The 13,465-nt window shown below is 38.6% G+C and overlaps 1 protein-coding gene across 4 annotated transcripts in view; it reads left to right on the top strand.

Annotated features, from left to right (window-relative positions):
* The window catches only part of ntng2b (netrin g2b), an 86,964-nt gene extending 77,655 nt beyond the window's left edge, over positions 1–9,309 (top strand). For all 4 annotated transcript variants that reach the window (XM_048166548.1, XM_048166550.1, XM_048166549.1 and 1 more), the window contains 2 exons: positions 2,248–2,382; positions 8,151–9,309. In XM_048166548.1, coding sequence (XP_048022505.1) covers positions 2,248–2,382; positions 8,151–8,368 — 353 coding nt within the window. In that variant the 3' untranslated portion in view covers positions 8,369–9,309. The remainder of the gene's footprint in view (positions 1–2,247; positions 2,383–8,150) is intronic.
* Positions 9,310–13,465: the final 4,156 nt, after the last annotated feature.

Genomic DNA, 13,465 nt, shown 5'->3' with positions numbered 1-13,465 from the left:
AGGGCCAGATTTACTAAAAGCTTGCGCCAGTGCTAACCCAGGATATACTAAAGGCACGCAGTGAAAAATTTGCACTGAAAAGGCGTAGACAGGGTTATTTTTGTGGCCGACCTTATTGCATATGCATTCGAAGGAGTTTCCCTTTCAGATGCAAAATTTATAAGAGGAGATTATTTAAATTAATCATGCAAGGTGATTTACCAAGGTTTGCGCTAGTCAATTTACTAGCATTTGCAGCATTATTTACCACCCAAAGAAGCATGTCTTAACCAGACGCTAATTTGCGCTCCTATTGGTAGATTGCGGATTTAAACTTTGTCAGCTGAAGACTCAAGTTTGGTTTGACGACAAAAGCATACCAAACACAATTTTCTCTCACCATTCCTAATATATAACACACACTCACAGCATTCGGCTTGGTCTTACGACTGTCAGAGCAGAAACGAAAGCTTTTCAGTCATCTCTGGTCATGTTCATATGTAAATTGCGCAAGCTTATTTCGTCCATTAGATTGAACGATCTGAAAAAAACATACATTTACACTCCCATAGACGCTCTCCTCCAAGAAATAAGGAAAGAAGAGGTTGAAAGTGGACAAAAGAGACGGATTAAAACACCAGGTGTAAAGGGGAATGTCTCCATCGTCTACTTGGGATCCGATCGACCAAAACGCATCTTAATATCAGGTGGAAACAGGACCTAGGAGTAAATCTTTTAAGAGTCCCAGCAGTGTGGACTTCACTTAAGTGTGCATCAGGGAAATCCAACAGTCAGGAATTTGCATCAAAAAATCTTCCAGCAAACAGAGCCAGGAAATCCTCATAATTGAAACCAAAATTATATTGTTGGAGAAAATACTATGATATTATCAGGAGAAATTAATAAAAAGACAATTGAATGAGGGAAGAAAGAAAGATAAACCCACAGTCAACAAAGTTAAACTGCAACATTATCTTCCTGGGAGCATCATATTAGAGATTCCCAGCGGTCCTCAAATAAACTTCCAGAAATAAACCCGGATGTCGCAGCTCTTAAATCAGCGGCTGCTTCCAACCCGACGCTGAGAGTACCAGGATGTAGAAGGGAGTCCATCTGCCGCACGAGGAGGCAGGGCGCGGGGTAAATGAAAGCGTGCTGTGAAGTCAGCACAAATAAGCTTGCCCTCATCAGGCATGTGCCAGGTGCCAACATGGCACAGGGTCAACACCAGGATCTCCATGAGGAGAACATTTACCTCATCCTGAGCTCACAATAGTCTATAGAGTCTATTTTCAGGATTTCTCACAGAAGTGCAGCAATTTGTTCTAATACAGTTGGCTGCAGCCCAATGCAATAAACTGATGTGTATAAATATATCAGAGGAGAGTTTCTAAAAATATTAAAGCAACTCTTTCAGTTTTTATTTAAAAAACATTTTCCCTGAAAGTTTGAGTTTGCAAGAGTGCGATTATAAACACAACAAGGCTGTGAAAGCATATTATAGTCAGCAGATGAGTTTACGTGATGATGTTTAATATCCGACAACCTCTAACGTCCCATTTAGACACTTGACAACAACCGCCTTTTTCAAGACAAGAAAAAGTTGATGTATTTTATGTATCAACATGAACATATCTTGAGCTTGTGTTCAAAAATACAGCATCCCTACAGCACTCTACCCTACAGCGCCAGTTATTGGAGATAACCAAAGAGAATGATGGGAAATGCAGTTTGATCAAGTCTGTCTCCTCATAAACCAGCTAAACGAGTGATTTCTTGCATACTTTGTCACTGTTAAATGTTCACAAAATGCATACAACCTAAACTGTACCATCAACAAAACTCAGAAGCAAATTGGTATTAATTGTTATAAGAAATTTCTTACTGGTAATTTTGACATTATGCGTCAATCACGTGTATTAAAATAACCAACAAATTCAATCTTATTGACATATTATTGCTCAAAAAACAATTACATGCTTATTCTTATTTCTAACTACAAAAAAACAAACAAAGCTTAAGTATGCACAAAGATTAGATTCTTATGAATGAATATAATAACCACAAAATGCATGCAAGATAATTTCATGTCATATGCATGAAAATATTTATGCAGAACAAACAAACTTGGGTGGTGAACTGAATTAAAACTGCCAATCAACTAGAAAAACTATCAAGCCATTTTGACACTCAACACTTAAATGTTCAGAAATAAGCTGTACAAGTTCAATCCTTTTCCTGTGACTAATTCTCTCTCTTTCTTTTCAGAGTGTAACTGTAATACGATGGGTTCGCTGCACGACCGCTGTAACGGTACCGGCTTCTGTCAGTGTAAAGAGGGCACAACCGGAGTCAAATGTGATGAATGTCTCCCCGGTTACTATTGGAAACAGGGCTGTTTCCGTAAGTACCTTCCCAATCAGACTTCATTCAACCCTCCCATCTAATTAACAAATCAATGTCAAAGTGTGCAGTCGCCTTTCCATGCTCCTCAGCCGATTTCAGGTTTAAATCAGATATTAATTGGCACAGACCTTTACAAGTCTTTAGTTTCCTGAAGCCATCAGAAATAAAAGTAACAGGGTAAGTAATTACTAGCTCTAGCTTGCAGTCATTCGTCTTCACACAGTGGAGTTAAAGCAGAGTTAATTCAACTTCTGAATGGCTGAGAAATGAGATGCTTTAATGGTGTAGTTAACGCCAACTACCAGCAGGGGTTAACCAGTCAAGCTACTAGTATTCACTGATGAGCCAAAACATTATGACCAATCACATGTGAAGCGAATATCGTTGATCATTTCCCTAACAAGGCCACATATTAAAGGGTTAGTTCACCCAAAATGAAAATTCTGTCATTAATCACTCACCCTCATGTCGTTTCACACCCCTAAGACCTTCGTTCATCTTCAGAACACAAATTAAGATATTTTTGATAAAATCCAATGGATCAATGAGGCCTCCATTGCCAGCAAGATAATTAACACTTCCAGATGCTCAGAAAGCTACTGAAGACATATTTAAATCAGTTCATGTGATTACAGTAGTTCAACCTTAATATTATAAAGCGACGGGAATACTTTTTGTGCGCCAAAAAAACAAAACAAAGTAGTGACTTTATTCCACAATATCTAGTGATGGGCGATTTCAAAACACTGCTTCATGAGGCTTCGAAGCTTTACGAATCTTTTGTTTCGAATCAGTGGTTTGGAGCGTGTATCAAACTTCCAACTGTCTTTAGTAGCTTTCCGGGCACTGAAAAGGGAAATGATCTTGCTGTCAATGGAGGCCTCACTGAGCCATCGGATTTTATAAAAAATATCTTAATTTGTGTTCTGAAGATGAATGAAGGTCTTACGGGTGTGGAACGACATGAGGGTGAGTAATTAATGACAGAAATTTCATTTTTGGGTGAACCAAAGCAAACAAGCAGTTCTTGTAATCAGCATGTTGGATGCTGCAGAAATGGGCTGGAATAAAGATCTGAGCAGCTTTGACAAGGACCAAATTGTTATGGCAAGGCGACTGGGTCAGAGTATCTCTGAAACGTTGCTCCCGGTCAGCAGTGGTGAGAATTAATCAACAGTGGTCTAAGGAGGGACAAACCAAAAATAGGCGACAGGGTGTTGGGCGCCCAAGGCTCATCGATGCACGAGGGCAATGAAGGCTATCCCGAGCCAAAAGAATGACTACTGTGGCGCAAGTCACACAAAATTTTAATGATGGTTATAGGAGAAAAGTGTCTCGACACACAGTGCACCACACTCTGCTGCGTATGGGGCTGCAGAACAATTAGAGTGTCTATGATGAACCCAGTCCACCATTGAAAGCGCCTACAGTGGGTACGTGAGTGTCAGAACTGGACCTTGGAGCAGTGGAAGAAGTTCACCTGGTCTGATGGACTCCGTGGATGGCCGTGTACATGTGCGCTGTTTACCTGGGGAACTGATGGCACAAGGAAACACTATGGGATGACAACAAGCCGGTGGAGGGAGTGTGATGCTCTGGGCAATGGTATACTGGGAAACCCTGGGTCCGGCCATTCATATGGACATAAATTTGACACATGCCACCTACCTGAAAATTGTTGCAGACCAGGACCAAGTGTCCTCTTTCATTCTTTCGCATCTTGCCACACTGCACACATTGTTCAGGAATGGATTTAGGAGCATGATGAAGAGCTCAAGGTGTCGCCCTGGCCTCCAAATTCCCCAGATCTCAATCCAGTTGAGCATATGTGGGATGTGCAGGACCAACATGTTCAATCCATGGTGGCTCCACCTAACAACCTGCAGGACTTGAAGGATGCACTGCTAATGTCTTGGTGCCAGATACCACAGGACACCTTCAGGGTTCTTGTAGAGGGTTTTCTCAGCAATGCCATAGAAGAACCATTTTGCTCCCCAAAGAACTTAGTGTGAAACACATTTTTTTCCCCAATATAAAGAGCCATTTTTGTGTAATAGAAAGGTTCCATGGATGTTAAAGATTCTTTGTGGTAACTTTGCAACTACAACTATGTTCTTGCAAAGTTATTTATAGTCAGTAGAATGTCTGTTAGGGAGCATCAGAAGCCGCAAATTATCTGGAACAATTTGTCCTTGGAACGTTTTTTTCCCCCAAGACCTGTTGATGTCTGCATTTCCATCGCGGTCTAAAGTACCATGAAGTTGAGTCCGGTGACGTAGGACTGCGTGTGACTTTCCAGTTCCCGCTGGATTTCATCCTCTGCATATGAGCTTAATAAAGGCCCTGATATACTTCAAGCGAAGTTCTTTTTCATTCTTCGTTTAGGGGTAAAACAAAGTTCGAAATACGTGAGCAGCGATATACTGTAGTCGAACATCTGATGCCGCCCACACTGCTGAGCCCCACGGTTAGAGGAATATGTAAAAATGTTGCGCGCTTTCCTCTCAGTAACAAAATAAACACAACAAATTTGAGAAACTAGCAAGGATTTTTTAATAAAGCATAAGAAAGGCATCTGATGGCAACGTGGATATGTTTGTTTGTATGAGCTCTGTAATTCGGCACTCTAGTAAAGTCACGTCGCGTTTATAATATTATAACACTTTATAAAATAGATTGCTGAAAATCAAGTAGCTTTACTGTATTAAACATGCAAAACCGTCAAAGTCTCTCACTTCATCAGAAGTACAACTTCGTTTTCTACTGTAAAGCAGCTCTCTAGTGTTTATGTTTTCACTCTCGGATGTCTGACTTCTACAGACTCGAGATGAGAAATGAACTGGAAAAGATTTTCCGAGTGAAAGAAGGCGGAGCCTCAGCGCACACCTACCTTATGAAATGGCCACGGACCAATGGTAGTCCGAAGGTGTTTACCAGCCGAAGCGAACTTTTCCTGAGAGTTCATTTTGGCAAGCTGTTTCGAACTTCCAAAACAAACTCCAAACAAACTTTGTTTCGGCCTGATTTTGTTCGAAATTACGTCACATCAGTTCGTTCTTTGATTTCGTTTGAAGTATATCGGGGCCTTAAAGCCTGAACCTCAGGCTTTAAGGCCCCAACAATGGAGTTTCGTTTGTAAACTCCATTGTTGATTTGAATAGCAAACAACTCTTACTGTATGCAATCCTACCCCTGAACTTTGAAAAAGTACTACCTCATGAGCAGGGACTTTCTGAGGGGGAAAATTTACCTGGAACTTTATTTAGACCCTGGTCCCTGCGGTCGAAACACACCGAGTACCACTCCAAAGTCCCTGACATGAAAAAGCGGTTAAAATAAAGTGTTAGCAGATATTAAGCAGACAGTCTACTAATACTCTGACTGGTAGTTTACATGTAGTTGCAAAGTTACTCATGATTAGTAGAATGTCTAGAGAGGACCATCGAAATAAAGTGTTATTATAAAGTGTATTTTTAAGAGTGTAGTGACAAAAAAGTTGTATGGCTTATGATTCAAACATTGGAATTGGTACCAAGTTGTGTTGCACAAAAAAGGGGTGTGGTCTCATAATGAAGAGGGCGGGATTCATTTCATTTGACAGCAGGCTGAGTCACAATGCATTAGACATCACCAGACATCAAAACAGCATATTACTGGTGTATAATGGCTTTGGCTTGTATTCCTGCTATCTGCACATTCTAAGCAGCCCTTGTTCATTGGAAACTGGTTTGTGGGGTAATGATCACATTTGTACCTGGATTCCCATGGTGATTTTAGAACCCCTGCGCACAGCGTTTTCCCTGTGATCCATCTTTAAGATGAAACAGGCCCACGGCCAGAACCGCCAGCTCTGCGAGGAGAGAGAACAGGGGAGAATCCATTAGGGACACACTTCCGGAGCTGGATTAGTCATTTTCTTGAAATAGATTTGTTTTGTTCTAGGGTTAAGTGGATCTGCACACAGCCAGTATTTATTGGTTCTAGTAAATGCACTGGATGAGCCGTTTGGTTAATGGTATAAGTTTTTTGTATTACATTTATAAAATATCATGCACTCCAAAAACTTATTTGTAAATAAAACAAAGGCTATTAGAGTATGATTTACAAGAAAATACTATTTCAGGTTTTCTACTTAAACATTTCATGTTGATTTCAATGCATTTCTTGCTGTTTTCTTTGTAATTAATAGTAAAATTTACTATCAATTTCTGAGTGGAAATTAATTCTACACCAAATTTTATTTAGTGTGACCGTTTCAGCATTGCAAAAAATTTTAACCCTTCACATATACAGTCTTTTTTATAGGATATGTTCAGAATGCATACTTGTGCCGTATACACTATACACTGCGTACTATTTCTTTAAAAACTGCGTGAAACAGAATGCATCATGTAATGACTTCAAGTAGTATAAATGCACTCTATCATTAGTGGCCTCCCACTTTTTCAGCGGCCTTGCATCCGGAAGTATTTTTCCCAATCATTTTTCCCATAGGATTTTTTAAAAAGTCTTCATTAGGGAGTTTTAAGCCATGAACCAAACCAACCAGCTACGAGGTGAATCATATCATTACAATTATTAAAAAGTATTTGAAATATACATGAAGCATTGTGAATTACATAAATTAAAAATAAAAACTTAAACTAATGATATCATCTCACATTATATATATATATATATATATATATACCTTGCAGTGCTTCATGGGAGTAGCCGTGTGCTTCTTTTTATGCAATTTGCTTGTTTTGATTGTCTGATTGGTGGAGATTTTTTTTTGTAGAATCATGGGTAATGTAGTTTTTCACCCGGAATTCCACTGTTAAACTAAACATGATTATTTAAAAAAAGCTCACAGTATGTTTGTCTTTAAAAGTGTATAAGGTATCATTCAGAATCAATTCCCCTGTGGAGAAAATGAATAGGATTTTTACTTCCAGAATCCAACTATTGTGCTCTATATTCTACATTGTTGTCACATGTCCTGATCACGTGCATGTTTAATTCCAAGTCATCTTTTTTTAAGTTTTTTTTTTTTATTTCATGCAAAATGAGTCTAGAGATAAAAACTACAACTGATATTACTCACCCTCAACTTAACCTTTCAATTCCAGTGTGACAAATTAATTGTGTTGCATTCTGGGAAACAGTGTAGTATGCTCTGGTCGTATTGTAGTAGTAGAATATATGGCATTAGGCTATTCTGAACATAGCAATAGTCATGCTCCTCTTTATCATTTTCTGTCCTTTCTTTCTCCCTTACACACACACACACTCATTGTTCACTGCAGAGACAGTTTGGGGTCAGGTGTGTAGCACCTGGTCTCATTAGTACCCAGACTCCTGTGACCCGCTGTGGCTTTTTAATGACACCAGACGCCCATGTTGAATATGACACAGATACAAGCCACCAAGCAAATGATCATGGCTGTGTGTGTGTGTGTGTGAGAGAGTTAGAGAAAGCAAAGGCTGCATTTATTTGATCAAAAATACAGTAAAAACAATTGTGAAATATTATTACAATTTCTATGTGAATATAAATTAAAATGTAATTTATTCTTGTGATCAAAGCTGAATTTTCAGCCTCATTCCTCCAGTCTTCAGTGTCACATGATCCTTCAGAAATCATTCTGAATGAATATTTTCGATTGTAATAATATTTTACAGTATTACTGTTTTTACAGTGTATATTTGCGTAATTATGTTAATATTTTTAAAGCAAAGATTGGCAAAATTGTACATTAACCTTTTCCCTGTGTTCTCCACAGCGAACGTGTGTGACGAGGAGTTACTCTTGTGCCAGAACGGGGGGACGTGCGTTCAGAATCAGCGCTGTAGCTGTCCGCCTGACTTTAAGGGTGTTTTGTGCCAACAGTCGCGCTGCGAAGGAGGCAAAAAGTGCAACCATGCCAGCGCGCTCACTCTGAGCCTGGCACTTCTGCTCTGCCCGCTCCTCGCCACCCTGCTGAGCTCCGCTGCCTCCTGAGATACTCCTGCTTCACCAGCAGCGGGCACCGAGAGGGCCAGATGCTCACCATCGCCCTCAGCAGGGTGCAGAACGTCGAGAACAAGAAGCAAAAAGACTCTGTTAGAGCTGGAAATCAATGGAACTCAAAATGTGCGCCTCACGTATACGCGGAGGACGAATAATACCAAAAACACACACACACACATACAAAATCAACAAGAAGTGAGTTTCTTGTGCAATAGCTGCGAAATTCAATACTGACCACACTTCCTTCACTCTGATTGGCTCAATGTAGGGGCGTGTCCTCACAGCGATCGGAGACCGTAGGTCGTTTTCACAGAAAGACAGGAAAGGCCCAGCTTCATGTTTTTTTACACTCCCTCGCTGCAGTTTTTAATATTCAGATGTATGTATCGAGCGCTCACTGTTATTCGCTAAAAGCAAAGAGTATGAATATTATTGTGATATTTGTTATATCATGACTATTAATATTTTAGGCACTGTACCGCTGGTTGTTATAGGAATGTTTGTCGCCACAGTTAGAGATCATTGATATTTACGAAGTATTCAGGACACAAACACGCTATCCAACTTGTAAGAGAAGATATCTAATCAAATGGAATTATTATAAACCCACACTATTTGACTATTTTTGGTAGAGAATATTTTTGTTTTGGATCTAGCCTACTGAAGAGGCAAAAAGGATTTATTACACTGTAAACTTTACAGCACACGAGCTATTATAGTACAAGAGGAATCTATAACGTAGAGTTTACACTGTACACTTTACAGTCAGGTATTACCGAGGATGAATTTACGCACTAAATGTACCAAGCAGAATTTATTAAATGGCAAACTGTACTGAAATGTATGGGATGGGCTTTATTTACAAAACTAAAAGAACTGAATGGAATTTTATGACACTGTAAACATTACAGTAAATGTGACTGTTACTTGGCCATGTTTGAGTTGTTTGTGTGTCGGTCATTTCTTCAGCACCACATAAAAATCACAATTTGTAATAATATCTTAAACACACACACACACACACTCCTTTTGAACTGTAACTGTTAAAACACAAATATGCTGGTGTTAAAGGGGACCTATAATTCCCCTTTCACAAGATGTAATAGTCTCTGGTGTTCCCAGAATGTGTCTGAAGTTTCAGCTCAAAATATCCCACAGATAATTTATTATAGCTTGTCAAATTTGCCCCTATTTGAGTGTGAGCAAAAACACGCCGTTTTTGTGTGTGTCCCTTTAAATGCAAATGAGCTGCTGCTCCCGCCCCCTTTCCAGAAGAGGGCGGAGCTTTAACAGCTCAACAACAACAAAGCTGGAGAATCTCACGCAGCCAAAATGAGGATTGTCAGTAACGGTGTTCAGCCTTACATTGTTCAAACCGGAGTCGACACTGATGGAGAGACTTTGGAGATGATGGAGAGAAGAAGTTACAACTTTTACAATGAAACTGGACGTTTCTGAATGGTTAGTGGATAAATTGACGTAGTTGCTGTGGAGTTGATTCAACTCATCCACTAGCATGTGCCGTCATGTTCATCTTTTGTGCAAATCCAGTGTTAAAGGTGCCCTAGAATTAAAAATTGAATTTATCTTGGCATAGTTGAATAACAAGAGTTCAGTACATGGAAATGACATACAGTGAGTCTCAAACACTGTTGTTTTCTCCTTCTTATATAAACCTCCAAAGAACAGGTGAATCTCAACATAACACAGACTGTTATGTAACAGTCGGGATCATTTATATGTACGGCCCCATTATTTGCATATGCCAGCCATGTTCAAGGCATTACACAAGGGCAGCCAGTATTAACGTCTGGATCTGTGCACAGCTGAATCATCAGACTAGGTAAGCAAGCAAGGACAATAGCGAAAAATGGCAGATGGAGCAATAATAACTGACATGATCCATGATATCATGATATTTTTAGTGATATTTGTGAATTGTCTTTCTAAATGTTTCGTTAGCATGTTGCTAATGTACTGTTAAATGTGGTTAAAGTTACCATCGTTTATTACTGTATTCACAGAGACAAGAGCCGTCGCTATTTTCATTATTAAACACTTGCAGTCTGTATAATTCATAAACACAACTTCATTCTTTATAAATCTCTCCAACAGTGTAGCATTAGCCGTTAGCCACGGAGCACTATCAAACTCATTCAGAATCAAATGTAAACATCCAAATAAATACCGTACTTACGTGATTAGACATGCTGCATGACGAACACTTTGTAAAGATCCATTTTGAGGGTTATATTAGCTGTGTAAACATTGTTTATGCTGTTTAAGGCAAGCACGAGCTCCGTGGGTGGGGAGAGTGAGCATTTAAAGGGGCCGCAGCCTGAATCGGCTCATATTTAATGATGCCCCAAAATAGGCAGTTAAAAAAATTTATTAAAAAAAAATCTACGGAGTATTTTGAGCTGAAACTTTACAGACACATTCAGGGGACACCTTAGACTTATATTACATCTTTTAAAAAGACATTCTACGGCACCTTTAAATTGGCCATCTTTGGTGAAGCAGTCCAGCGTAAAATGACCCCCTTTGTTGTGTGTTCTCAGGGGCGGGGTTTATGTAAATTTTAGGGTTTGTGGTGTCACCAACCCGGGAAGAATCTCGTTGTAGTCCCTACCAGCCGTTTGTTGTCGTCCTTAAAAAGTGATTTCTGTAAAAGAAAATATCTCCCTTTGCATTGAACTTTGAGCGTCGTAACTTTGCAGATGTTTATGATCAAACAGCAACATTACACACTAACTAAAGTTAAAAAAGTCAAATCATAATCAACCACCCCTATATAAATATTTCTATATAAAATATTTACTTTGGGTTTTTTTTCACTGTTCTTGACCAATGACCTCATTTACAGGTTTTTGCCACTTCATCTTCAAACAGTCAATGCAAAAACACACAGTTGGGTACCTTCCAACTCTTTAATTAGCTACAGTTTTTATCAAAACTTTTAGCTTCTCCCTAATAGTGGCATGGCCTGTTTGAAACATTTATCTAATGTTGAAGGCCAAAGAACAGATTACTATTATACAGGTTCAAGTTCAGCTAGGGTGAAGCCTACAGTGTTATAGAGCAGGCTTTGTTACCCTTATCTTGAAGGCCAAAAGAAGAGGTTACTATCATTATTGCAAGTGCAAGAGCATGTCAAGTTCAGGGAGACATATGGTGTAAATCACAGTGTAAATATATCTGAAATGTCTTATAAAAAAAATATACTAGAACATAACTTACATGACGGTGTAAGTAACTGAGTACACCTGAAAAAAGAAATTGGTGTAGAAACAATTTTCACTCAGAAATTGCTGGTAAATTTCAGTAAATAAATGATTACAAAGAATCAGTAAGTAGCATCATGAATTAAATGTTACATTTTGAAGTAGAAAGACTGAAATAGTCTGTTTTATTTCAGACTTGAAAAATATTTTTTTACAGTGTACAAATTTCTCTGATTTCATCAAATAGGATGTTTTAAAGTGAGCCAAACCAACTAATACCACAAAACACCAAAAGAATCCATCAAATCTATTATTAATACTGGTGTTTGCTCTGTAGTTTTCCCTCTAAAATGATGTCACTTCCTGTAGGATGTCATTTAGGAAATAGCATTTGCATAATAGTATTATGGAAAGTGATATTGAGGAAAAAGTAAACACCTATAACTCATTACAATTAAAACAACATTTTCAAGAAAATGTTTTGTTTGCATTGTAATAATTTGATTTAAAAAAGGAAGAAAAAAAAACCCCCAATATATCTTAATTGTCAGTTTATCATTTTACAGATTAGCGCTGCACCTGGGACATGACAAACATTTCAACATGCACTTAAACCAAAAAAATTAATGATTTAAAGTTCACTTCATTATAATAGTATGACTACATAAACTGTAGTATGTAATGATATTTTTAACTTTAAAAATTGTGAGTTTATTATTGCATCCAGTATATTAAGACATAATAACAGTGACCCAATCAAATCTTCTACTGAGTCTTATATAACAGTCGTACAGGAACCCAGAGAGTTTTTTATATTTGGTCTGTGCGGTCATCGGACTTTATGAAATATCTGAAAATGACACCCGAGCCAGTGAGACAACAAACAGGATGCTGCTCCAATAACGTAAAATTACAACAAAAGCAAGATTCCAGAGGCCCTGCTGACCCGGCATCTTTCTGATGAGCGAAAAGTGCTGCGTCACGTCACAGTAGCAAAGTGTCCTGCACCTGAGAGGATCCAGCTTTCACCTTAGTCAGCAAGCATTGATTACCTTCCTCAGAAGATCAATACGGCACACAGGAAGAACACGTCAAAATGGCTCCTTATGAATCCAAAGCTTCCTCCTTCAGGTAGAAACATGATTAAAAAGATGATGCACATACAAACAGGCGCACAAATAGGTGTTAAAGGGAATGAGCGTGGGTCATCTACAGGTTTGAGCTTTTCAGAATTGTTTGCAGTATAAGTCACATCATAAACCTCCAGCTATTCTAAACACAAGTGGTACTTTACAATGATTCAGGTTATCTTTGAACAATAGCAAATACATTTCTGTATCATGATTCCACCATAAAACACTAATGCAACAAAACTCCACAAGGCTGAACACAAATGAAGTGTTCTACAAAAGTTTGGGTTGTAAAATCTGCTGCAGAAATCTGTGAAGCTTTCTACTGAGGTTTATGAGCAGAGATTATGTGGGCCTGCACAGACCTTTAGAGAGTATAATGTTGCTTGGACTTAAAACTGGGGCATGACAAACTGGTATAAACCTAGAAGTCTTACGCCACCTAGTGGTGAAAGAGACACTCGCACGTTTTACCGCTGCCACCTTCAATTTAAAAATGTAAAAAAAAGTAGCTTTTTTTGTTCCACAGGGTTCAAATCTACGCAAGCTAAGAAATATTAGTATTTCAAAATGTAAAATATAAAACGTCTGCAAAAATAAAGGACATCTCATTGAGGAGCACATATGAAAAGCCTTTTACCATAGTAAAATAAAAGCATAGGCTCGAGCGGCTTATTGCTTCAGTAAAGCATAGGTTACATGGACAAACAAAATGCATATTAAGAGACCTGAGG

The sequence above is a fragment of the Megalobrama amblycephala genome, linkage group LG18, assembly GCF_018812025.1.
Source record: "Megalobrama amblycephala isolate DHTTF-2021 linkage group LG18, ASM1881202v1, whole genome shotgun sequence".
NCBI classification, from domain to species: Eukaryota; Metazoa; Chordata; class Actinopteri; order Cypriniformes; family Xenocyprididae; genus Megalobrama; species Megalobrama amblycephala.
This window is presented reverse-complemented; position numbering and strand designations above follow the sequence as displayed.